Below are 27,926 nucleotides of genomic sequence, written 5' to 3' on the forward strand. Positions count from 1 at the left end.
CTCAATCCTTAAATGAAGAGGTAAAATGCCTGATCTCTCATCTCAAAGCATATTTCTGGTCAGATCTGAATATCTGTGTGAAAGAAAGAGACATTTAAATTTGAGATTCTGCTTAAACTTTTAAGTTGAGTTTGACTATAGCCATATTCATTCTTTGTATGTATCTCTAACAGGTATTTTGTATGCCTGGTGATATTATACTCTGCCTTGAGTTTGGACAGTTCTTTCAGCTAAATGTGAATTCTAATTGTAGCTTTTTTTCCCCTCCTGAAGATGAAAGCAGAAGAATCTACCATCTGCTACCATTCTCTCAAGAATGCTTGGTAACCTAGAATTATTTTGACTTCTATATATTGTCTTTAAAAACTGACAGCAGCAGTCTCCCCTGCTGCCCCACCTTTTTAAGATATCTCATTTACTGTGCTGGGTATATAAACAATAAATGTGTAATGATAGACAGTTCTAAAAGAATTAAATGGAAAAAGGTGCTTTTACCTCTAGTTAACTCTGATATTTTCCAGAGGGCCCCTGGAACATGTCAGAGGAATTTTTTCTCATTAGAGAAAGTACTTGACTAATTTGGCTTATTTATCTGATATATATATACATATTTACCAGGAAAGCACTGTCAAAGAGAATGATGCTAAACTTTGTTACTGACTGTTTTGTATTACAGAAATATCAGAATTTCCTTATGTCAACTGTCTTACAGTAAGCTCTCATCAGATCTTTAACCATTGTCATTTGTAAGTCTTTTATGATTTATAGTCACTGTTTTATTATTCCTAAACTAGTAAAGAACTGGATCTCAGCAGAACAGGTATTAGTTACATAAGATTACATAAACTAAATAAAATGATTTTGTGTCTTTTTGTTTCAAATGTTGCTGATAAAGTGTTTTAAGCTTGTTCTCTTAAGCTGACAACAGTTTGGTAAATGACTATCTTTATAAGTAGAATTGAAACATCCTTCTCTCTACCTGATCCCTACAGAGTTTAAAAACTTTCAGTGACTATTTTTGTATTCCATGGCAATATGTTTATTTACACGAGTTCAATAAGAATCTGCTTTCCTTGTGAGAAGACTAATTAAGAACACATGTTATACCGCCAGGGCTTTGACTGGAATGTCATACCTGAGAGACATGTGCATGGACTCAGATGTGAACAACTTTAAGGAACTAAGATTGACATTACAAAGCAAGCAAAGCCCCTTGGAAGAACTGGCCTGGTACCTTGCTTACAGAGTTCCCAGCAGCCTTACCATGTGAGTAAAGAAGGTCACTTCCTGGCAGGTGCAGAGACCTCGAGAAGAGAGGAATTCATCCAAATCTACAGGTACTGCAGGCAAAGCCTGATGGCAAGTCTGGCTTGGCTCTCTGGCCTCAAGAGGCCTTTAAAAGTACAATCTGAAATTCCTTACAAAAAGTTCCAGCAAAGCATATTTAAAAGAGCCTGTGTAATCAATTGCTCTTCTTGCTGCACTTGTGCAAATAATCAAGCCAGCTGTTAATTATTTTCTTAACCTAGTTACTTCTAATAAAAATGAGGGTAATTTTAGAGAAAAGTATTGTTTCAATAATGCAGCCTCCTTCCAGAATGGAAAATCAAACTCCAGATGTTGCTACATAACCTAATAACACAATTTGTTTTATTTTGCCTAGAAGCCACAAAACTGCAAATAGTAATAGAAACGAAACCCAGAATAGAAGCGCCAGCCTTCTGAGGCCCTCTCAACTGACCAGTGATGGAGACCTAGCTGCACCCTTTACTGCGCCCCCTTCTCAGCACGAAGCAGCCAGAGCGGTCATCGCCCCTTTTCCCTAGCAGCAGCTAGGGTCTCTATCTGTACAGGGCGGAATGAAACAGGGACCATAGGCTTAGACAGAATAAAGTTAGAGCCTCTGAAGAAAGCAAGGCAGTATATTTGCAATCAGAGCAATGTAACTACATGCTAGAAATCCCCTCCTACTAAAACTGTGTTGAACATTAAGCTCTAGAATCATTCTTCAGTGAGATCAGTTAATGTTCCCCAGATAAAGAAGAGTAGCACATGCTTTAGTATGCTAATCATTTGTAATCGTGTATAGGATTCACTTTAGCATGCTAAAAGGCCCAGGCCTATGTGCTGTCTTTCCTCCTGATCTAAATAATTTTGCAAGCTGAGAAAGTGACTTAGCATGCAGACCCAGCTGTAGATGGCATAGTAAAAGGCAGGATTCTTTAGCAAATATAGAATATCTCAGCCCACCTTAGAGGCTGGGCACGCAGTCTTTTAATGTGTGCCTGGACCAAAGCGCCAGTGTCCCAGAGAGAAATCAAGGCAGGAGATTATCTTTAATCAAGGACCCCTTGCCATTCATCCCAAGCTAAATCGCTCCTGCTGGTTATGCTATGATGTTGCTCCCCCTTACTACTAAGGTATAGCATTTGTTAATGCTCTCAACAGGTCTTCTGACCCCTCCCAGTGTAGGTAGCAGCAGAAAAGACCAAGACTCACTTTATCCTCTGTAAGTGGGTAAGGAACCTGCATTGGGAAAGTTGCTAAAACTTACACCTCCCTCTGCAACAGGACAGAAGTAATAAACACACCCAAACATATTATATTCCCCCATCTAATGGGTGGTGGGCCTGCCAAACCGGAGTCACTCCATGTGTTCATTCCCAGAAGTTAAGTAGTCCTACAAAATAGAAGAAGTTTAGACATGTTATTCTTCCAACAGGGCAGACTGTGCGCTGCCCTTAAAGAAGAATGTTGCTTCTATGTAGATCTTTCAGAAGTAGTAAAAGACTCCATGGCCAAAGTTAGAGAAAATTTAGCTAAAAGAAAAAGAAAAAGAGAACAAAACCAAGGGTGGTTTGAGTCCTGATTCAACTCCTCGCCATGGTTTACTACCCTCATCTCTACTCTAGTAGGGCCTCTAATGATCTTAATATTAATTCTAACCTTTGGCCCCTGCATCCTAAACCGCCTAGTTACCTTTATCAAAGAACGCATTAGCACCATGCAAATCATGGTGTTGAGACAGAACTATCAGAGTGTTGACCAAGCAGATGACCCCTAGTTTCATGAATGAAATAGATACAAGAAGAAGAGGGGAATGTAAGAATAGAAATAGGTTAAATGTAAGAATAGAAATAAGTTAGCATAAGAGTAACCATCTTAAGGGCATAAAAGCCATTTCCTGAGTGTGTGTGAACTGGAACTGGGTAAGGCAAAGAAAAACAAGATAATCAATCATGAACACCAGAATAAGGCAGCGGTGACCCTTGGTCAGCTAACCTTGGTCAGTTAATCCTACATACCAAGCTTATCGTGCAGAACCTCCCTGACAATTGAAGAATGGTCTTATCTTGCTCTTGCCTAACCCCAGGATGTATATCTTGCAAGAATAATGTATAGCTGTGGAAAATTACTGTGAGTTAAGTGCTTTGAAAATGCTATAATAACCCTTGGCTCTGAGTGCTCAGGGTCCTTGTTGAAACCCGCTGCGCCGGGCAGACACTTGGACCCCAGCTAGCTGGAATAACAATAAACCTCTTGCTTGTTGCATCGATCTGCTGTGGCTTTCGTCTCCTCACTGGGGGGGAAGCGCAGACCAGAATAAGGCCGTTGGGTCTTACAGGTGCAGCAGATACAGCCGGGGTGCAAGCGCCTCAGGTGGTTTGGTCTCAAGAAGCACATTGGGCAAGAACATTGAATATCTTGAAAAGAAAGTAATAAGAGAAAGGCAAGAAAATTGAAGACTTGTGCGGCTAATGCAAGATGAAGAGGAAATGATCGGAAAACTCAAAGAAGAAATTGGTTTGTTAAATAGAGACCTAGATGACAGAAGATGAAAATGAACAACCGAAGCAGGAGAATAAAACTCTTTTGAAACTTTTTGGGCAGCTAACAAAGTAGAAGATTCAAGGTTCAATGTGGAAAAAATATTTGAAAACTACTGATTGAATGTTATGGTTAGTGCTAGGATAATATTCAATATTCCTATGCTGCAATACATTATGTATGTATATTTATTTCTAGAAAATAGTGGTTGTTCATTTTCAAAATATATGTTTCATTACTACTTTAGAAAACTTATAAACCTTATATTTCACAAATAAGTAACATCTTTCAGTTATTAAAACACTAGATTATGCCTCTTTTGGTTTTGTGTGGTATTCAGATAATATGTGATTTAGAGTCACACAACCATATGAATATATTTTATCTATGGTGACGTATTTTCTCCCTTACATAGTCTTTGTTTACATGAATTCAAATACTTGTGGCGAGTGATCTGCAAATGCCTTATTGCTGCTGTGAGCAACCTTTTATGTGTTGATGATTTAATCATAAAGGTCTCTGTCTATTGTTTCAAATTATTCTCAGCAATTTAGAATAATAGAGAATCACACCATTTTGTGTAACAGCCATCTTTAAAAAGGAATGCTATTATAAAAAGTTGCTTAATATCATGTACTAGTTGACTGAATAGAATATTTAAGAGAATACTTGAATTATGCTATAGCAAATTAAAATGTGCTATTTTGTATTTGGACATTGAAAAAATTTAAATCACTGTAAGAGCTGAAAAGCATATAGTTATAATTTTAATGTAAAATTTCCTATATAGGTACTGCCTTTTCTATTATTCCAAGGTTAAGTGAGCAAGGGATATTTAAAACATTCTTTATTCACAAGCTGGAGAATGTATACAATTTCAGTGTATATGAAAAAAACACCTACTTTTAATTATATGCATTAAAATAAAACCAAAATATTTATCCACACTTAAAACATTTATACTTGTGTTAACCAAGCAGTACATAAACAGAAATAGTACTGAAACACTTTGCTTAATTTCTAACTTGGAGAGTAACACTGTGCCACTGTTGTTTTCATGTAAGAGAATTATTCCCCTACCTCACATTTAGGGGATTGTCTTCTTAACATTGGATATATAAAATCATTTATTTTGAAGAATTACACAGATTTTCTTTTCTATTAAATATCATTAGTGTTTAGAGTTGTCTTGATGACATCATCATGTTGAGTAAGGAGGCCCCTGTCTTTAAAATACATTAACAGTCAGAAATGTCTGCCTTATGATTGAATCTCAAATAGTATATAGTAGTTTTAATTGATGTACATGAGTGGTCTTAACGTAGTAAAATCCATTTTGGGTTCCCTATTGACTCTCTTCTTCACTTGGCAAGCCCCTTCATTATTCACTATTAGAAAAATAGGGAAGGTGAGACAATTGGAAAAAAATGTGGAATAATTGAAAAATATCAGATGTTGGACTCTAAATCTCTGTAGTGACCTAGCTTGGCCCACCCACCTTCCTACTTCAAAGTTTCAACGCTGGCTGATCCTCAGAGTCACTTGTGCTGCTCGAGAAGAATTCCCTGGCTGTAGTTTAGAGATAGGCTTAGGCTGAGACCCTGGACAGAATTCGTAAAGCCTGCCAGCTGGTGACTCTGACCATAATCGGGGTTTGGAACCAGCTGCTCTTACCTCTTTCATCCTGTGGCTTCCATTGCTGTCTCTGGAAGTAACATAAATTTAGCCACTGGCATTTTTTCCCCTCTTAATTTATTTAATAATTAACCTTGTCTCTGGAGGAATTTTCATATATCCATGTATATGTATCAGAAAGTTCCCTATTAGATTACCAAATGAGAGAGCTGCAGAATGACTGCCTTCAAGCCTCCTTTTTGGAGAATATTCCCTGGCATGGGAGCAGTGATCTGCTGCCCACGTGCCACATGGTGGCCAGGTTCAGGCACCAGCTTTACTTGCAAGATACTCATCCCCCTTTGGCAACCCTTATATAGGAAATGCTAGTATTGCCCAGTGGCCCATCCACACTTTGGAAGCTGGGGAAATGCTGTCAGTATTCAGGCTTAAAATATATTAATGTATTGGTATTTCAGTAAAAGATTTGAATTTTCTATTTAATGCAAATGTAAGGAAAGGGATATTTCATTTTCCCTTTAAAAATTACACCAGTTATTAATGCTTTAAAAGAGTGATTTGTTAAAAAAAATTTTTTTTCCTTTTGTTCAGTTTATTGGAAAAATTTTCAACATGATCTTTTACATAACGGTGCCCAGTTCAAACACAAGAGCCTGACAACCGAGGCAGAGCGGTTCACAAGCAGCCGTTCTGTCCTTAACAAATATTTTCATGTTACACAGAGGTTTCCACACTCACACTGAAAAGTAAAGTAGTATCTGCTACAGGTTCCCTTTAATATTTATCAGAAACATTGAGATTTTTATAAAAGATAACTTTAATATGTACACTACCTTAGAAAACTTGGGTTTTGTCAATAAAGTGCTAGTATTTGTGAAATTTTTAGTCCCATTTAGAGATAATATTTGTTATGTTTCCTGGGAATTTGTGGCATAATAAAGCATATTCAAAGTAAAAAAAAGTGATTGCTTGAGACCCACGCTCTGCCCCCTTTCCTGCCCATGTGCAGGAGGGAGTGGGGAGGAGATAAACATGCAGGAATCTAGCTCACCTGGCCCTGGATATCTGCTCCATGAACATGAGTCCACTTTGTGCTGGGAAAAGGAATTTCTTAAAGCCAGAAGATGCTAAGAGAGGTGTGTGACAGCTGAAAACACAGGAATATTTGCATAATAGGGATCCCAGAAGAAGAGAGAAAAAAGTTTGGAAAGTATCTTGGAAGAAATAATCACTTAAAAATTTCATACTCTATGGAAAAAAATAGACATCTAGGTTCCTGAAGTACAGAGAACTCCTAACAAAATGAAGCACAGGAGGACAACACAAAGACATAATAATTAAGATGGCAAAGATTAAAGATAAAGAGATAATCTTAAAAGCAAGAAGAGAGAGGCACACAGTTACCAATACAGAAACTCCCTAAATGTATCAGCTGAGTTTTCAGCAGAAACTGTACAGGCCAGAAGTGAGTGGCATGAAATATTGAAGGTACTGAATGGAAAGAAACTACAACCAGTAATTCTCTACCCAGCAAGATTATCATTCAAAATTGAAGGATGGATTATAAGTTTCCCAGATAAAGGAAGATTGAAAAAATTCAGCACGACTAAACCTGACTTACAAGATATGATAAAGGGACTCCTTTAGATGGAAATGTTTTTAAGTCCAAATATTTCTCATCAAGGATCCGAAACCTATAGTAAAGATAGTAGACCAATTGTTTCCAAAGCAAGTTTGAAGTTAAGCAAACAATAGTAAAATAAACTGTACAAAAAATTAGTCAAGGGATACCCCATAGATATAGATTACATCATCTTATAAATAAAGTGTGGAGGAAGAAGCATAAAAAAATGTTAATTTAGAATGTGACTAAAAGTCACATCAGTAGTCTCCATTTGACTTCTTTCACTTGGTGTAATGTCCACTAGATGTATTCATAGTGTTGCATTGACAAGATTTCATTATTGCTTATGGCTGATTAATATTCCATTGTGTGTGTGTGTACTACACATTTTTTATACATTCATTTATAGATAGAAACTTAGGCTATTTTAATAATGCTAAAATAAATACAGTATTTCATATATTTTTGAATCAGGGGTTTTGTTTTCTTTGGTTGTATTCCTAAAAGAGCAGTTGCTGGGTTGTACAGTATTTATATTGTAAGCTTTTTAAGGAAACTCCATTATGTGTTCCAAAACAGTTACACCAGTTTACATTCCTTCCAACAGTGTAGGAGGGTAACCTCTTCTCCACATCCTTAACAACATATTATTTCTTGGCTTTTGGTTAGTGGCCTTTCTAACTGCTGTGAGGTGATAGCTCACTGTACTTTTGATAATCTCTAATGATTAGCTACATAGAGGATCTTTTCATGTGCCTGATGGCCATCTGTATTTCTTCTTGAAATATTTCTGTTCAGGTGGTCAGCCATTTGCAACAACATGGATGGACCTTGAGGGTATTATGGTAAGTGAAATAAGTCAGGCAGAAAAAGACAAATACCATATGATTTCAGTTGTTTCTGGAATCCAAAAACAAAATGAAACAAAAAATGAACAAAACAGCAGTATAGAGAAGAGAGAGAGAAGTGACTACTGATTACAATGGGTGAAGGTTTGGAGTGGTTATCTGGGGTAATGGGATAAAGGGACACAAAACATCAATCATACGTTGCTTCCATATACAAAATGTTGTTGGAAAATGTCATAAAACTTATTAAATGGAAAGGCATGTCATGTTCCTGGACTACCAGAAACAATAAAGATATAATTTCTTACCCTACTGATCCATTCCTTTATTATAATTCCAGTAAAAAATCCCTATTGACCTTTGCACATCTTGGCAAAGTGAATGCAAATCTTATATGAGTTGGGCAACTAAAATATAATAGACAAAGTAACTTTGAAAAAGAATGTATTTAGTTGCATCATTCTATCCATTTTCAAGACTTCCTCTGAGGGTAAAGTAATTAAGACTTCCTGGTGTTCAGGGAGGTATAGATAAATTCGTCAATGGGCACATGTAGAGAGTCCAGAAATGGACTCATGCATGTGTGGCCATTTGTTTTTTGAAAAGCATATATATAAATCAATTCAATGGACACTGGTTAGTCTTCTGAAAATTGTCATAAGAACATATGGACATCCACATGCAAAAAAGGAATTGTTACCTAGCACTCACATTTCATAAACCAATTAACTCTGAAAAGAAATCATAAAATTATAAGTTACTTTAGAATAAAACACAAGAAAATATAAAAGCATGATTACACAAAGTGCTTAACAGGATACAAATGAAAAATCCATAAAAGGGGCAAAAGTGCCTCATCAACATTGAGAAATAAATGATCTAATGAACCTAAAGGCACAAAATATATAAGCAGAACTTCATTAAAATTTGAAATTCCTACTCCCCCAAAAGACACTGTCATGGTAATGAGAAGGCAGTCCATGAACTGGGAGAAAATATGTTGTAAAGACTTAGCTGACAAAGGCCAGTTCTCCAAAAATACAAGAACTACTTAAATTTTTTTTGTTATTAATCTACAATTACATATAGAACATTTTGTTTACTAGGTTCCCCTCTTCACCAAGTCCCCCCCACAAACCCCATTACAGTCACTGTCCATCAGCGTAGTAAGATGTTGTAAGATCTCTACTTGTCTTCTCTGTAGAACTACTTAAATTTGAAGAAAAAATAAACAACCTAGTATAAAAAAGAGTCCAAAGACCCAGCACACTATAGCATAGAAAACACACAGTTGGTAAATAAACAAATGAAAAGATGCTGCACATCATATGTCATTGGGGAAATGCAAGTGGGAGCACCGAGATACCACCACGCACCTGGTGGGAGAGACGAACCCAGAACACTGACAGTGCCCATCGCCGGCAAGGGTGTGGGGCTCACTCACTGAGCCAGAAATGCAGGATGGCACAGCCGCCTTGGAAGGCAGTTCGACGGTTTCTCACAAAACTGAACACACTGTTATCACATTATAGGACAACTGTGCTTTGGAGCTGAAAACATATCAACAAAAAGTCTGCCCACTGGTAATTATAGGTGCTTTATTCATCGTTGTCAAAAGGAAGTCAGCCTAGGTGCCTTTCGTAAGTGAATAATTAATACATTGATGTACATCCAGACATCAGAATATTACTCATGATTGAAAAAAATGAGATAGTAGGCCTTGAAATACAATGAAGAACCTTAGAGACATATTAGTAAGTGAAAGCAGCCAATGTGTAAAGGGTACACCTTCTATAATTTCAACTCCAAGAGATTCTAGGAAAAGCAGCATGGTAGAGACAGTGAAACACACGCAAGGGTTGCCATAGGCTGTGAGGGCATAGGGCTGAATAGGCACAGTTTACAGGCACTGAAATTACTTCATATGATGCTATGATGATGCATATGCAGCAACAGTGATCCACAATGTAAAAGCAACTTTTTGCAGAATTTTATTTTTTCAGCACAGATTTATCAAGAAGAACAAATGTGCCACTCTGGTGGAAGGATGGTGGTAAAGGGGTGGTCTATGCATAGATGGGGGTAAAGAGTATTTGGGGAATCTCTGCAATTCCCTTCAGTTTTTCTGAGAAGCTGAAATGGCACTAAAATTTTAATTCAGTAAAATATAAATAATAAATAAATATCTTTGATAGATGGTAAGACAATGACAGCACATGTACAGTGGAAGAAAGAATTTGCAGATCACATTCTGGCAATGGACTTGAATTGAGAATATATAAATATCACTCAGTACTCAAAAAAATATAAATGACACAATTAAAAAGTGGACATTTAATTAGAGGATAAATGAATGGTAAACACATGAAAATACTCAACATCAAAAAATATTACAGAATTGCAAGTTTAAGGTAACAGCATACAATGACTAATATGAAATATATTGAAAATGCCAAATGATGGGAGGGTCCTGCAGCACCTGGAAGTCCCCACCGTTGCTGGTGGCAATGTGAAATGGTACAGAGACTGAAAAATTTGGTCAGTTTCTGATACTATAAACATAGACTCACCATATGACCCAGAAATCACACCACTCTGTATCTGAGAGAAATGAAGACTAGTGTTTAAATCCAAATCAGTACGTGGTGGTTATAGTCGTTTTATTGAGAGTCACCCAAATCAGGAGAAAATCCAAACATCCTCAGGGAAGACTGGGTGAACACCTGTGAGACCCATAAACTGGAATACTACTCAAGGACAAAACTGAGCTGTGGATATGCGCAGCCGCCTGGGGCCTCCCAAAGAATGACCCTGCGGGAAACAAGCAGCTTCGGAAGGCTGCGAACTATTGACTCGGTGCACAAGACTTTCTCCAGACGAAACCCTAAGGGATGAAGAGACAACGGGAGCTGCAGGGGGCCTGGGTGGGAGGGAGGGTGTGGGGATGACGGACTAGCAGAGGTGGCTGGGGGTTAGCTGTGCATTCCTAAAGCAGTGGCAGTCGTAAGAGTCTAAAGAAGTTAAAAAAAATTCAGAGACCTGAAGAATACAACAGTTTCTAATTTTACGGTAACGTTAATTAGAAAAATATAAACCAGTGAGGATAATTCAATAAGCAATAATTCTATGGCCTTTTTAATGTATTTTTATTTCAAGAATAATTTCAATCATGTAAATAATAATTACTTTTTATACAGGAATTGTAACCATAATGCTCCATTCTTCAAGGGAGTCATCTGGAGAGCTGGTCCACCTACCAAAGGGTGAATGGATAATCAAAATTTACGAACTATTCCTGAATATTAAAATATTAAATTGTAGACACATGAAGCTATTTAATTTGACAATATGGAAATATTTAACAAACTCAAAATAGGAATGTAAAGGTCAGTTACCTACCTTGTTTATAATTACGACATAGAATATCTGACTACATCTCATTCACTTAAACGTTATCAGATTGATCCAGCCAGATAAGAGGGAAACCAGAAAATGTACCCATTAGTAAGTATTGTTTGCTGAAGATATCTAGATGGGGGGCTCCATCTCTCTACCCAGTATAAATCATTAAGAACAGAGTAATTAGGAGGAAACTCATAATTTGCCAAATAATAAATGAAAAGTCAGACTAAAGGTGGTTTTATTGTGTTATATAAGCCCAATATTCGTCGAATACTTCAGCCTTCGTACCAACATTTATAAGGAAATATATAATCTCTTGTTACTTTTTTACATATACGTAAACTAATAACTTATAAAATATGCAATTCTTGACATTGTTTGTTGTTCAAGGATCTCTCTCAAATAAGAACCACATATCCAGGCCCCCCTGCCCCCTGAGTGGGCCAAGATCATTCAACCCTTTCAAGTATAGAGTAAATGGAAATTTTTGAAACTGCTTTCACAAAACATTCTTCCAAGAGGCTCAACAGCTCACATTCTGTGGGGAAGTTGGGGCTCCTATGGCCAGGATCCTCACTGAACTTAGACTACCTGATGACGTAACTGGCCTGTTGCTAGGCTACGGCCTCCACGCCTGCAGGAGAGGAGCTATCACTGCTCAATGGAGAGAGAGCTCTGCGCAGTGCTCCAGGCGGAGGCGGCGGGGGGGAAGGGGGGGGGCAGTGCTCGGCCAGCCGCCGGGAGAACACGCCGGGAAACAAACCCTTTCACCCCGCACAACGTTTGATGTCATTTTCTTTGGTCCCATTGAATCCATAGCGAACTTGCCCAGGTCTGAAACCCACTGGCAAGACGATTCCCTTCCCTCTTCCCAGGCGCCTGGACCCTGGTGCGGGAACCCGGCAGCGGCCCGCTGAGTGCGCGTGGTTGGCGCTGCGAGAGTGGGCGCGGGGCGGGTGGAGCTGCCCGCACACCTGATGCCTGCGAGTGAGAGCCGCGTGCCTAGTGCTGAAGGGAAAGCAGGGGGCCCAGGTGCTTGGGAATGTGTGAAGGTGGCGTTTCACCTATTGCTTTGATGTGGAAGAGGAAGAATAACTAAATTTGCTTCATGTTGTGCCTTGTTTCATTAAGTCCCCATGCGTAGTCGCAGTCACCAAGCTCAGTCGCGAGATGCAAAAACAGAACAGGTCTTCATTGCTAATTCGAACCAGGGTCTCAGCAACCCGTCAACACAGGACACAATCTGAGACCCTGAACAAAGTTCCCTTTTTGCTTTTATACTTTGGAAAGTAGTAGATACAGCAAAAACAGTTAGCAGATATAGCTAAAATGGTTAGGGGCATTCTAAGAGGCAGATTCAGCAAAAAATGGATAATTACAGTTTCAGCAAAATGGACATTTACTTATTGTGGTTTTTCTCGGTATTTCTAGCTTGTGGCTTTTCCAGGGATGGGGTACTTCCTTTCTCTTATTTTTCTCAGGACTGTGATTTTACTGATTATGCTTACGACTAGGGTTTTACACAAGATGGAGTTAGTCAGGCTAAGCTTGCAAAATGGAGTAAGTTACGTCAAGCTAACTTTCCAGGGGTCCTACAAATCAACGCTTTTTGAGTGGTGTTTTTTGATTCAAGGTTATCATGATTTCCAAATAATACAGTAATCAAGAGAATTTACAGAGGAAAAGTGGGTGTGAGAGAATGTAGGAGGAAATATCAGGCTTTTCCTGATCATTTTATCACAGGATATCCATCTCTACAGACCAAAGAAAGGCCTGGAAGGTGAAGGGAGCATAAAAAGCAGATTAAGTTACAATCTATATTTTAGATAAAAACCACATGAATCCTTAAATAAGAGAATAAAACTCTTCTAATGAATCAGCAGTTTAAAAACATGAAAAATGCCATAGATGCCCATATGGCTGAATTACCCTGGGTAAATGGAAACTGCGTTACCAAATGAAACATAGGGTAAAGTTAAGAATTTCAAGATCATAATGAGATTGAATAGGAACAAGGACCTGGATCATGAGACTTCTTTTTCTTAATGTCATTTTTTATGTTCATGTTTGATTTTACCTTGAAAAGTGATACAGTTACAGAAAAATGAGAATGGCATAATGAACATCTATATATCTTTCACCTGAACTAACTGAATGCACATACATTTTTAATTTACAGATGTATATTTTTTAAATTCTTAGATCTAAATTAGTCTTACATTAAAACATTATTCTGAGAGAACACAATTTAGGAATTATAGGTTGAAAGAGTTTGAAATTGCACTCAATTTGAGCCTGAAATCTTAAAACAACAAAAAATCCTTTTCATTTGGATAGTCTTAACAACATTAACATGTGAATAATGCACACAGGTTGTGCTACAGCTTAGTTATTTAGCATGAAAAATGCAAATTTATACAAGTGGATAGGTAGAGTCATATATTGAGAGAGTTACCTCACTGATTATAGAACAATATTCATAATATTATTTTACTCTTTACTTTTGTCTTGCAATTCAATTCTTGACCCATTTTGTTTATTTTTATCCTGAACTGTTACAACAAAATTTCAGTCTTCAACAATTTAGCTTTCTTTTCAGGTTATATTAAATTGAGTAAACATAAAAGTAGTGAGTGCCTGTTATTATTAAGTGCCCATTATTAGGTTGGTAGCAATTTATATTTATGAAGACAAGAATATTCCCTTTAGAGTATTTAATATAATATTTTTCCTAAGAAAAAACAGGACATTATTTCAACTATAAAATAAGTTACAATATTCATACTATATATGAGTAAGAAATTTTCTCTTCATTTTGATGTTTCTTTTTCTTTGGCAAGATCGTTTTGCATTCTCACTGTTTAAAGTTTTTATGGTAATGAGTATTCTCACACTGAAAAGGTATTGAAAATGTAATGTGAATTCTGGACTTCTTAGTGAAAATAATTTGATATTTGTAAAGATGTTAATATGGTGTAAAGATGTATACATTTGATAAATTATTTAAAATTGAATGCTAAACAGGTATGATGAAGGGTTGGAATTTCAAATATTATAGAATGTATATGTAAATAATGCTTTCAATTGTTTAATTTCATTGCTAGTAATTTTGCATCCCCCTGTAAGTGTGTATCCAGATTCTCTGTATGCAGAATTCTGCTGTGTCAAATGGATTTCTCTGACTGAATGATCTGAATGTATGTTCCCTACAAGAATGATCCATGACAGCTAATTGGCAATAAGGATGTGCCAAAGCAGATAGAGACAGGGACGTACAAGGACATTTTTGATTGCTTTAAAATCTTAGCTGTCAATCCACTTGGTTAAAAAAGAAAGGCTACTTACTTCTTCCTTATCTATACAGCCTCAATAAGACATATTCTCCTATTCATACAGAAATTTCACATGTAATTTTCCTTGATATTGACACATTGAAGAAATTATAACATTTTAATTATATTAAGACCTGAGATTTCTCAGTGATTATTTTTGCTTGACTAAATTATTTTTCACCACATAGTGGATCCTTGAAGTAACTATTTGATAAAGAACAGAGAACTTCATAAGTGGTTTAATTTCATTTTAACCATAGAGCAAGAGGGTAAATTACATAAATAATAGGAAAGCCTGATTCCTGGATAGTTTCCAAGAGGAAGATAATCTTAGCCCTACATCCCTTCCTCCAATTCTCATTGTATGTTTGGCTGTTTCTGTCCAAAAAGAAAAAAAAAAAAAAAACGATTTCACCTTGTATTTCTCATATACTCATATTCTTAACTTTACACCAATTAATCTCACAAAGCAAGTGATCTATTGTGTTTCATAAGAATTTCTTGGAATCTTTATTATGTGTGGTAACAGTCTCTTGGGTTAATAAAAAATGCTATAGAACTTTCCTTCTTCAATATGTTATCAGCAGAAGTATCGCTCTTATCTTTCTAATTATACTCAAATCCCTAAGATTTTATTATGTTTTATTTTAAAGGAGGTTATTGTTAATATGAATACAAGTTTTCTTCTCAAATGAACAATCTCTGCATATTATAATCCAAGACCATAAATTTGACTAAAAATTTTAACAAGAAGGAAAAATGTTTATTGAAAATATATTGTGTTTTGAAGGATGAATACTGATTATGTAACCTGATGTAGAACTTGGTTATATATTAAACAGGATGTCTTGACTTTTTGCCATAATTCTTGTTAAAAAAGAGTGAGGATAGTGAGCTCAAGGAAAAAGAGCACTTCATATACAACTTAATATATAATGTTGCAAGGTATCAATTTTATAGTGATCGAAAATAACTTTAAATTTCACAAATTTACTACAATGTTCAAAAATGAACATATGAATATGTACAAAAATGAAATTGTACAGCTCTGTAAAACCTGGAAATTTCAGAATTTGTGAACTGAATATGTAGATGTTTTTTATTTCATTTTAATTCATTCTTTAGACACCAGCTTGCATAATGATATCCAAGCACTTTGTGTTTACTATAGTGATTTTTTTTCTTAAATTTCATGAAAAAAAATTTATTTTTCTCCCAAGCATAGTACAGACCTGGTCCTGCTTGAAGAATGAATAAAATCATCCCCAACGTGAGCTAAGAGATTCTATTTTGTAATGCATGGAAGAGGAAGGTGGGAGTGTGGGCAAATGGGAGAAGGAGATAAAGAACTGCTGATTTCCAAACATAAAATAAATTAGTCATGGGGATGAAAGAACACCATAAGGAATACAGTCAATAATAGTGTAGTAACTTTGGTGACAAGTGGTTACTATAGTTACTGTGATGGACATTTAGTAACATACATAACCATAGAATCACAATGTTATGCACCTGAAACCTATATAATATTGTACCTCACTATATTTCAGTTTAACAAAATGGTAAGAGCTATAGTTCTGAGAAAGATGTTCAAGAGCTCATTAGTTTAGTGAAATACATATGCAATATTAAACTTAAAAACAGTCTGCTCATCGGAATGGTTGCTGTTTTTAATGAAAACAATCAGTAATTAATTAAATATAAAGATTCATTACGTGAAAACAGGTGGAAAAAATAATTTCATTACATATGTTTAAATGAATCATTACATACAACTCCATTATTCATACTATTCATTTTATCTGAGGAAAGATATTATTAGCAATTTCCAGTAGACAAAAATAAATATGGTGGGGGAACCATTGAAAATTACTTTAACATTTTATTTTCTTATCACATATCCATTTTCTATCATACATATATGATATTAAAAAAACTAGTATAGTTTTCAAAGTGACAGAGTAAATCCACAAAAGTATTGACTTTTAGGCTTTCAGTTGAAGTGCTTTTAAGAAATATTCATAAACATTATGATTATGAGGACTATTAAAATACATCAAATGCAATTCCAAAATTTAAAAAGTCAATATGGCCAACAGTTCAATCATATATAACATCAGAAACTGTCTTTCATTAAATGAAATAAAGGTGGTGAAATATTTGTTTTAAGGAGAATGTGAATTGAGTATAATATGAATATACTGGTTTCTACTTTGGCTTATATTTAGACACTATCAACCAAGTTATATCCTTCCTTTCTTTTTCAATATGTTTTTGAAATACAGTTGATGTGCAATATTATTGGTCTCAGATGAACAACATCATGATTAGACCACTGTATGTATTACGATGCCCCTGTAAATGTATTTACCATTTGTCACCAAAGATATAACAATATTATTAGCTATATTCACTGTACTATACTGTCAGCCCTGTGACAAATTCAATGTATGATTTGAAGTTTGTAGTTTGTACCTCCTTATCCCTTTCACCTAATTCTCCTGCCCTCCCCACTCTGCATGATAACCAGCAATCTGTTACGTGTGTTTTTGAGTCTTTTTCTGGTTTACTTGTTTGTTCTTCTGGTTTGCTTATATTTTATAGACACATTTTATTTGTAAAAGTATAATCAGTGTGGAAAATAACTATTAAATTTCACACTTAACTCGTTATGATTCAGAAGCTGTAAGCACAGTTGCATATTTAGTCTTACCAATACTTTGTCTAAGCAACAGCCACATCATTCTTTCACACAAAAATTATTTAGATAATTTTTATTTTATTTGTTTGCTAGTTGTTAACAGTTATTAAAATTACACACCATGTAAAATACATGGCTTCTGCCCTTAAAGAATGTAGAATTTAGATAGTGCATAAAATTATGCACATTGAGACAATACAAAGCAAAGCAAGGTAAATGCCCAAGCTGGTTTGACAAACACACAGGAAGCTGTCACAGAATTCTGAAACCTAAACACTGGTGAAGGGTCCACAGTGCTTTTTACTGAGGAGGTGAATTTTTAAACTTCTCCTTAGGGTCCCAGAGAGCTTTGTCCTAAAATAAAATGTAAGATGGATATTTCAAGAAACAATGTAATTATAGGAGTTATATTAAACAGAAGTACTAAAAATTGAAATCTTTGGGTAAAATCAGGCTAACAATTCATATCAATTACACACCAACATTTTTCTGAATCTCATCACTGGGTTCCTTGGCTTTTTAATCTAAGCTTTGCTTGTTGCCTTCCTTCCCTCCAGAGAGACCCCCGTGGAGAGAGGAGGTGGACGGCTGCAATCTCACCACCGTGATTCACTTTATCCTCACGGGGCTCTCTGACCTCCCTGAGGTGAACTATCCTCTCTTTGTGGTCTTTGCCATCACCTACCAGGTCACTTTGGTGGGAATCGGGGCCATTCTCTTGGCCATCGAGACTAAGAAAAATACACTCACGTATTCACGTATTACTTTCTGGCCAATCTGTCCCTCTTAGACATATTCTGCCCATCAGCTACTGTCCCCAAGATGCTGGACAACCTCTTGAATGGGGATCACAGCATTTCCTTCCTGGGCTGTGCTTTGCAGTTATACTTCTTGATAACAATAGTAGGGACTGAGGTCTTTCTTCTCAGTGTCATGGCTTATGACCGGTACATGGCCATCTGCTTCCCCCTCCGTTATACCCTCATCATGACCAAGGCTCACTGTGCCCAGCTGGAAGCTGGGACCTGGGCAGCAGGGTTTCTCAATTTCCTCCTCTGCACTGTGTCCACCTTCCACCTGTCTTTCTGCAAGTCCAATTGGGTTAACCAGTACTACTGTGACATCCCTCCACTGGTGGCCCCCTCCTGCTAATCCAAATCCATGATAGACATGCTCATATTACTGGAAAGGGGGATTTTGGAGATTGGTGCCTTCCTGACCCCCTTTATCTCTTATATCTACATTATATCTGCCATCCTGAAAATCCGGCTGGTGGAAGGGAAGCACAAAGCCTTCTCCACATGTGCCTCCCACCTCCTGGTGGTCTGTTTGTTCAGTGGCACACCTATATTCACCTTCATGCAACCCTCCTCCGGTCAACACTCTCAAGCCAGACACACACTCATCTCCATGTTCTACGGGGTTATCACCCCAATGCTAAACCCCTTGATCTACAGCTTGAGGAACACAGAGGTTAAAGGGGCACTCAGCAGGGTCTTATGTCACTGAACATGTTTACAGGTAATGCAAAAGTAAAACAGAACTACTTAATGCTCACTTTTAAGTAGGGTGAATTCTTGGAAGTAATTTTTAGTTGATACAAAATATACATATACAAAGCATATGTAATTTCTCAGCAGTTTTCTCCTACCTTGGACATCCCAGTTGCTTTTAAACTTTAGTCCCCTATCTGGTGACCAAATCAAGTGTATACCTACCTTCTCTATTTCTTATTATAACTCTACTTTCTGTCATTTGATATATCTTATTCTTACATGCATTCTCTTTCCATTATCATTAAGTGAAATGCCCACATCATTAGTGAGATGTACTTTGCTACTCTAAGACATCCTGTTTTATTTTTCAATTGTCAAAGATCTGTTAGTGATTCTCAATACTTTCCAAATGAAAGACTTCATAGGTATTTGTGCCACAGAATTAGAGTATAAAAAAATAAATGACCTTTAGACCTTTCCCAGTTCTGACATCCTAACACCATGTGGGACTTATTTGGTGAATTTTGTCTTTGGGTATTTTAATAGTGTCACGATAAGGGCTTTGGAGGGAGCATTAGAGCAACTTTTCTATCTGCATCATGAAAGTTCCAAATTGGGAAATAAGTTAAATCACACTGCAGATTTCCAAACCATAGAGGGAACAATGAACAGCAATACAGGTACAGATGGTCAGCAAAAATCATTAGATCCAAATTTTTGGAACTCTCAGAACCATAGATAGATATGCTCAACCTTCAGCTTGTCACATAATTTAGAACATAAAAGTTTATTCAGTCCTGATTAAAATGCAGCATTAAATAAACCACACTGCACACCACTATTTTGCCACGTGAGGAAGCCCACTTGGATATATTCCCAGAGATACACCAGAGAAAAGGCCGAAGCTCAGGAACCAGAGTGTGAGGAGTGAAATATTCATGCCACAGCCACATGCCTCTGTTCACTCCAGGTTAATAAGTTTTCAAACAGAAATGCACTCATGGTTCCCGAGAGAATTATGCTCACCTCTTGGTCCACTGTTTTCTCAGAGGACAATATGTAACATATTGAAAATTACTTGATGCTCTTTGAAATACTAAAGGAGGACTTCAGACAAGATCAACTCCTTTATCTTCTCCCTGATACCATGTATAATGGCATGAAGAAGCTATGTAGAAAAAGATGAACTGGGAATCAGCAGAACATTAGAAGTTTGAATCATCAGGCAAGTAGGGGCACTGGGGCTTCATAAAACTGTAGGAAAGTAAGTGGGGGTAAAAAGCCTCCATGAGTTACGTGTGACCAGATATTGCAAGGAATCCTCTGTGTTTGAAAAAGTAAATGTCAAGCAATTAGCTGAGACATGCAACATCTAAACTTCCTCTAAAGTATTTGCTTTACTTACTTCAATATTTTCTTTCTCTTAGATTGCCAGGATAGAATGGCAGGCTCTGGGGCAAGTGTCAGACTCTCTGTTCACAGACTGTCCCCAACGGTGTCATGCATGAGACAGAGGTGTGACTGCCCTGACACAAACCATCAGGGACTGTGCAAGTGCCTCGCCCTTTGTCATGGGCCTGGAAATAAATGTAAATCTTACAATGAACATTAAGAGAATCTCATTAAACATCCTTACTAGGAAATCTTAGCCTCAAATAATTAACATTGACTTGTCACTAATCTTGACCTATAGTATCTTCTTGAAGATTGTGTAAAAATTTACTAACATCTAGTTCAGTAGTGTTGTGTGGATGGCAGAGACCTTCACTGTCAATAACTCCTTAAAAGTCTCCAGGTTTCCCTGCTTCCTAGTTGCCTAGTTCCAAAGTAAATGCTTGACTGCTTCCATCTCAGCATTTTATCTGCTCCAGGCAAATCTCCCTCAGAGAGGTCAAATTAAAGAAGTCCTTAAATGAGGAGAGAAATCATCAATGCCTTGATAGCCTTCTTGGTTTGACTTACAAATTAATTCTGTAACACTCCATGAATGGCACATTTGTAACATGGACTTTCTAAAGGTGTTACTGTCTTACACAGAATAGTTGTCTACTCCCCGCTCTCAAGAATCTGAAAAGGCTTGACATTTGGGGCATTCATTTGATATCCTAGTTTTTTCTTTGAGAAAGTAGTCACCAATAGATATTTTGTAGATATTGACATTTGTGATTAATGGGAAGTTATATTTTTCTCCATTCAACTAAATAATTGTATAGTACTTTCATAAAATATTTCCTTTACTTCATTTGTCTCAGATACTAAATAAATTCTCTTTGTAGGATACATTTCTGCTGTTCTGATGCTATTCATCATTGCTCTGTTTCTATTTATCATAATCAATTTTCTCTCAACCGTTTAACTGGTTAGTATGATTCCATCCTGACACTAAAAATATGATTCAGTGTGGGAATCAGTGTACGTGCAAGATTGTGTGAGCATGGATAAAAACATGGGTGGGTACATGTAGAAGCAGATTGTGAGTGAGGAGCAGTAGATTTTCCCCCATATTCCTTATTCTTCTTTCATTTATCATCTATTATTACTATTTTTATCAAAATGTAATAAATCTATAGTTATTAAATTCCTGCTCACATTTTCTGACTTTCTACAATTAATTTCTTTTGTCTTCATTAGTGTTATACATTTTAGCATAAAATTAAATGAAAATGTATTTTTATTTTTTTGTGGATAAAGGAGAGTTCACACATTTGAATTTGATGAATATAACTAAGCATTATAAGCAATACACCCAGTTTATAGATGGAAATTTCACAGGAATCTTAAATACAATCTCAGATTTTTTAAAAAGTCCTTTTACAAAGAAATATTCAGTGATTACTTTCTACAAATTTGAATGGCTTTTAAATTGACTGCATTGTATCGCTGATTTTATTTAGAATATTAAAATAATGATTCAGGATATATTTCATAAAGATACAGATTTCTTCAACAAATATATCAGGCCCTATTGAAAAGTATATTTTTTGTATTCTTTCTTCAATCTGCTAACTTAACATATATCACGTTCTTACATATTAGGGATGGCAAATTGAGGAAGGCTTAAATGTTAACATGTATATAGGGAATTGCTTCTTCCCTCAGAAGTCAGAATTCTGTGCTTTATTTTTTAATTCTCTTCACACTAACTCCCCTCTGAGAGGACATATTTAGAATGTGAATTTGTGTAATGTAGACACATTAGTTTTTCTCATCCTTCCTCCGATGACCTATTTTTCACCCACATTGCAATGCCCAAACCTACCTACACTTGACAACCACACTTAACATGTAACCACAATGCATGTCTTATGAACACGGAATAGATAAATTCATACAGGAATGAGACAGGAATTATTACAAGGAAGACAAACATGAGCCTGATGTGTGTCCTTATCTTCCTACATTCCTTGTAGAGTGAGTTCAGTGTGAATACAGTATAAACAGACCGGGAAACATGACCCACCTCACAGCACTGACGGGCTTCTTCTTCCTGGAATTCTCTGACTCCAGGGAGCTCCACGTTGCAACTGCCTTTCTGTTCCTGCTCATTTACATGGCATCTCTCCTGGGGAATCTCATCATCATCATTTGTCACCCTGGACCACTGTCTTCCCATGTACTTCTTCCTGAGGAACTTATCATCCACTGATGCTTGTCTCATTTCCGTCACAGTTCCAAAATTTATTCTGGTCTCTCTATCTGACAGGAGCCTCATTTCTTTCCCAGGATGCCTGTTACAGGTCCTGTTGGTGGCTCACTTTGCCGCATGTGATCTCTTCATCCTGACAGCCATGTCCTAAGACCACTTTGTGGCCATCTGTCTCCCAGTGCATTATGACATCGTCATGAACAAGGGAGTCTGTGTGAGGACGGCAGCTGCCTCCTGGGTCCTTGGGAGCATCTTTGGGATTTTATACTCAGCTGGAACTTTCTCTTTATCTTTCTGTGGTTCCAGAAAACTCCTTCAGTTTTACTGCGATGTGCCTTCCCTACTGAAGATCTCTTGTTCAGAGACTCATCTCACCATTGATGTTAGTGTGGCAGTTGGTGTCATGTACACACTTTTCTGTTTGGTGTCCATTGGGTTTTCATATTTAAGACAGTGCTGAGAATGCCATCATTACAAGGACGGTCAAATGCCTTTTCCACCTGTATACCCCATCTCATAGTTGTGACAACATTTATTGTGACAGGCACCATTGCATATCTGAAGCCAGTCCCTGATTACACAAATCTTGTGGACTTTTTGGTGTCTGCTTTCTATACTGGGTTCCCTCCATCTTTGAATCCAGTAATATACAGTCTAAGAAACAAAGAAATCAAGGCAGCTTGTGCAAGATTTTATGGAAACTAACCATGATAGATTAATTCTAAAGGGAAAGACAATAGAACTAGTATCAATAAAGCTAAATTCCATGATTTAACAAATTACATAGGTTTTTTGTAATCTAGGGTAGACATTGCTCTCTATACATAACTAAAATATTTGTTTTATTTGAAATGATAAAGTAATGTTGATAGTGTTATAATTATTTATCAATAGCCATAATCTCAGAACATATAAGAACTACATATTTGTTACCTAAAGTCTATATAAATAAAGCAGGCTTCAGAAATACTATGGTAGGTTTTTAAATGGCCTACTGAAGATGTCTGTATTCTTATTGTCTTAATTGATGAGTGTTACATTACATGGCAAAAGGGACTTTATGAATATAATTAAATTAAAGGCCATAAATGAGAAGATTATCCTGGGTTATCCAAATGAGCCTAATTTAACCACATAAACTTTTAAGAGTGTAGGATTTTTCCAAGCTTCATCAAAGAGAGATGGGTCTATGGAAGGATGTTCCTCTACAGATGGCTCTGAAGGTGGAAGGTGGTCACAAGCCAAGGAATAGAGGCAGACTGGAAAATGCAAAGAAAACAATGGTCCCCTGGAGACCCAGTAAAAGAATGCAGCCATCCCAGCCTCTCCTGCATTCTGCACAGGGTGGCTGGTACCAGACTGCTAAATCACAGCACTGTAAAGTAATAAATGTTATTTTAAACTGCAGAGTTTGTGACAATTTGTTGTAATAGTAATAACAGTAGAAACCTATTAATAATATATAATACTTCTCTCCATAAATATCTCAAAAAATCTCTTAAATCAGAATTTCTTGTAGGGACAGGTGTGCAGACTATGAAACTATAGTCTTAGGGAATGGTGAAGAATGTTGAAGAGAACAAACCCACATCAATATTTTCATAATTTGCAGAATAGTTTGGATTTTATGGCTATTTTTGCACTTATCCACTTTTATAATTCAAATAATAAATAAGAAACAAATCTACTTTGCACAGTTAGTTTTAGTGGTATGTTACATTACTGGGTTCAAAGATGGAGGGAACGCAGTATAGAAAGCGGACACCAAAAACTAGAGGAACTAGAGGGTATTATGTTAAATTAAATCAGTTAGACGGAGAAAGAAAAGGACTGTATGAGTCACTTGTATGTGGAATGAAAAAAACAAAACTAACAAAACTAAAATAGATTCATCAACACGGAGAATAGACTGGTGGTAACCAAGTGGAGCGGGCTGGACAGACAGCCGAATTAGGTGACAGTAAAATAAATTAGTGAGCATGTTTGATAGCTTTGGGTAATGGTTACATGCGTCTATACATATGTCAAAATTCATCAAGCTATACCTGAAGATCTCTGCATTTTATTATATATACCTCAATAAAACATTAAAAGTGGGAAGGAGTCCATTTTTGAGCAATGCATTTTTTACACAGGAAAATATACCTAAGTGCAAAGGTCTCCCAGAAGTTTGTCTTTGGGAAACTCCGTCATGGGCACTTAAAGTTATACTCTTGAGGGGCTTAGTCAGCAATTGGTTTAGGTATTCAACCATGGTTTGTGGGGGCCCTAACTTTAAGGGATCCCATTAAGTACTTGTCTTTTTTCTTTTAACACAACATAGTCACTGGTGAATTGCCGACACTTTTTCCTCTGAGATCTGGTACACACAAACATGCCCATTCTCACCATGCACATTCTGTACTAGAAGTGTGGGCCATGGCAATTAGACAGAAAGAAGTCATAAAAGGTATCCAAGTTGTCAAGAAGGAAGTAGAACTGTCATTATTTGCAGATGACATGATACTGTATATAGAAAATCTCACAAGAAACTATTAGAATAAATGAACTCAGTAGAGATGCAGGAGAGAAAACTAATACATAGCAATCTTTACATTTCTATACCCTAATAACAACCTATCAGGAAAGGAAAGTAAGAAATAAATCCCATTTCCAATTGCATTAAAAATAATAAATTACCAGGAACTACATTTAACCAAGGCAGTGAAAGAACTGTATGCTGAAACACTGACACTGACAGAAATAAATGGAAAAATATACCATTTTCATGGATCAGAATTTTGAATACTGTTAAATGTCCATACTACACAAAGCATAGACATTTCATTTAGATTCACTGCAATTCCTGTCAAATTACCAATGAGATTTTTCAAAGAACTAGAATAATCCTAAAATGTGTTTGGAATGAGAAAAGACACTGTATAGCCACAGCCGCCTTGAAAGAGAAAAAGCTGAGGGTATCACGCTCCCTGACTTCACACAATACAGAAGCACATAGTAATCAAATATGTATGTTAGTAGTGCAGAAACAAAACCACAGACCAATGGAACAGGATGGAGAGCAAATAAATAAATCTGTACTTACATTATCAATTAATCTAGGATAAAGAATGCAAGAGGATACAATGGGGAAAAGGCTCCTCAAAACATGGCAGTGGAAAACTGGAAAGCTGCGTGCAAAATAATCTGAGCCACTTTCTTATAATATATAAAAAAATAAACCTGGGAGGAACATGGGAAATGGGGGCGTGAGTAGTTCAGAGGAAATCTCCTCCCCAAAACATATATATTTATGAAAACACAATAAATACAACTATTCCTAAAAGAGACACCAGTGGATGCAGTACAACAGCCAGAATACATCAACATCTGTGAGAACTCAGCCTCACATGAAGGGGTTAAGATACAAGCCGGGGCCAGGAGGGACCTGAACGCTCCCCCACCCGAAAACCCAGCGGGAAGAAAGGAGTCAGAATGGGGAGGGAGTGAAAGCCCAGGACTGCTAAACAACCAGCTCTAGAAATCCGCACTCGGAATGCCGACTCAAGGGGCACGGGGTGCTGGATGTTAGAGAAACGGAAAAGCAAAACCTGTGGGCAGGTCCCTGCAACCAGCGCCCCTGAGACAAAAGAAAACTGAGTGCTTTCTGCAAGTCTTAAAGAGACAGGGACCCCTTAGCTGGATGAAGTTGTCCCGGCAGCTGGGAATAACGGGGAAACTTAGGTGCCCTAAATGGAGGCAGTGCAGCTCTGAAGCCCCTCACAGGACTAGGCAGCCTGCCAGTCATTCCTCCAACTGGCACAGACCCTGACACATGGACCCAGGAACAGGAGAGTGGGAGCGCGCACAAGGAGCGGAAGCGCTAGAAGGAACCAAGAGCAGATCCGTGCACAGCAGGGCTAGCCCGCAGTGGCGCGACCAAATGGCCAGGGCACGGATCGCATGCACCAGCAGCAGTGAAGCCAGAGCCCGGTAGAAGCGTACGTGGAAAAGCCCTGCGGGCACCAGCAGCAAAGCCAGACGGAGCAGGCACGCTCACAGGAGCCAACCGGAAACCCAGCGAGATGAACAGCGGCCCGGGCCAGACCCAAAGGTGGCTGCTGCCACACAGCTGCACTGCAGGGTCGCTGCTAGCATGGAGGAGAGCACCTGGTGTGCCTGCCACTCCCTGCAGGGCTCCACGCTGCTCTGACGGACACCCCGCCTACAGCAGTTTAGGAGATTAACCCGGTGGCTGCTCCAGGAGTGTAGGTAACTGTCACAGGCAGCGGAGAAGAGCAAGGCATCCAGCAAGCAGGAAAGGACTTTCTTCTCCCAGCTGACACACCTGCAACCTGCCTACAGCCACTGCAATCACCATGAAAAGGCAAAAAAATCCGGTCCAGATCATGATAGTTAGGCCTGAGAAAGGAAATGCAGAGGCAGACCTAACCAGTCTCCCTGAAAAAGAATTCAAAATAAAAATCATAAACATGCTGACAGAGCTGCAGGGAAATATGCAAGAGCTAAGGGATGAAGTCCGGAGGGAGATTACAGACGTGCGGAGTGAGATCACAGATGTCCAGAGGGAGATTACAAAAGGGAAAGAAACTCTGGAAGGATTTATAAGCAGAATGGATAAGATGCAAGAGGCCATTGATGGAATAGAAACCAGAGAACAGGAACGCATAGAAGCTGATGCAGAGAGAGGTAAAAGGATCTCCAGGAATGAAACAATATTAAGAGAACTGTGTGACCAATCCAAAAGGAACAATGTGTTTATTATAGGGGTACCAGAGGAATAAGAAAGAGAAAAAGGAATAGAAAGTTTCTTTGAAGAAATAATTGCTGAGAACTTCCCCAAACTGGGGGAGGAAATAGTTGCTCAGACTGCGGAGGCACACAGAACTCCCAAGAGACGGAATCCAAAGAGGTCAACACCAAGACACATAATAATTAAAATGGCAAAGATCAAGGACAGGGACAGAGTATTAAAGGTAGCCAGAGAGAGAAAAAAGGTCACCTACAAAGGAAAACCCATCAGGCTATCATCAGACTTCTCAACAGAAACCTTACAGGCCAGAACAGAATGGTATGATATATTGAATGCAATGAAAGAGAAGGGCCTTGAACCAAGGATACTGTATCCAGCACGATTGTCATTTAAATATAAAGGAGGGATTAAACAATTCCCAAACAAGCAAAAGTTGAGGGAATTTGCCTCCCACAAACCACCTCTACAGGGTACCTTAGAGGGACTGCTCTAGATGGGAGCACTCCTAAAAAGAGGACAGAACAAAACACCCAACATATGAAGAATGGAGGAGGAGAAAAAAGAAGGAAAAGAAATAATCATCGGACTGTGTTTATAACAGCTCAATAAGCGAGTGAGCTCAGACAGTAAGGTAGTACACAAGCTAACCTTGAAACTTTGG

The 27,926-nt window shown here is 37.6% G+C and overlaps 1 protein-coding gene across 1 annotated transcript in view; it reads left to right on the forward strand.

Annotated features, from left to right (window-relative positions):
• LOC118934994 (olfactory receptor 5V1-like) overlaps window positions 1–18,879 on the forward strand; it is a 38,366-nt gene extending 19,487 nt beyond the window's left edge. Inside the window, 2 exon segments of the mRNA XM_036931010.2 lie at window positions 17,928–18,103; window positions 18,106–18,879. Coding sequence (XP_036786905.2) covers window positions 17,928–18,103; window positions 18,106–18,879 — 950 coding nt within the window.
• Window positions 18,880–27,926: the final 9,047 nt, after the last annotated feature.

Source organism: Manis pentadactyla, chromosome 13 (assembly GCF_030020395.1).
Source record: "Manis pentadactyla isolate mManPen7 chromosome 13, mManPen7.hap1, whole genome shotgun sequence".
In the NCBI taxonomy this organism is placed as follows: Eukaryota; Metazoa; Chordata; class Mammalia; order Pholidota; family Manidae; genus Manis; species Manis pentadactyla.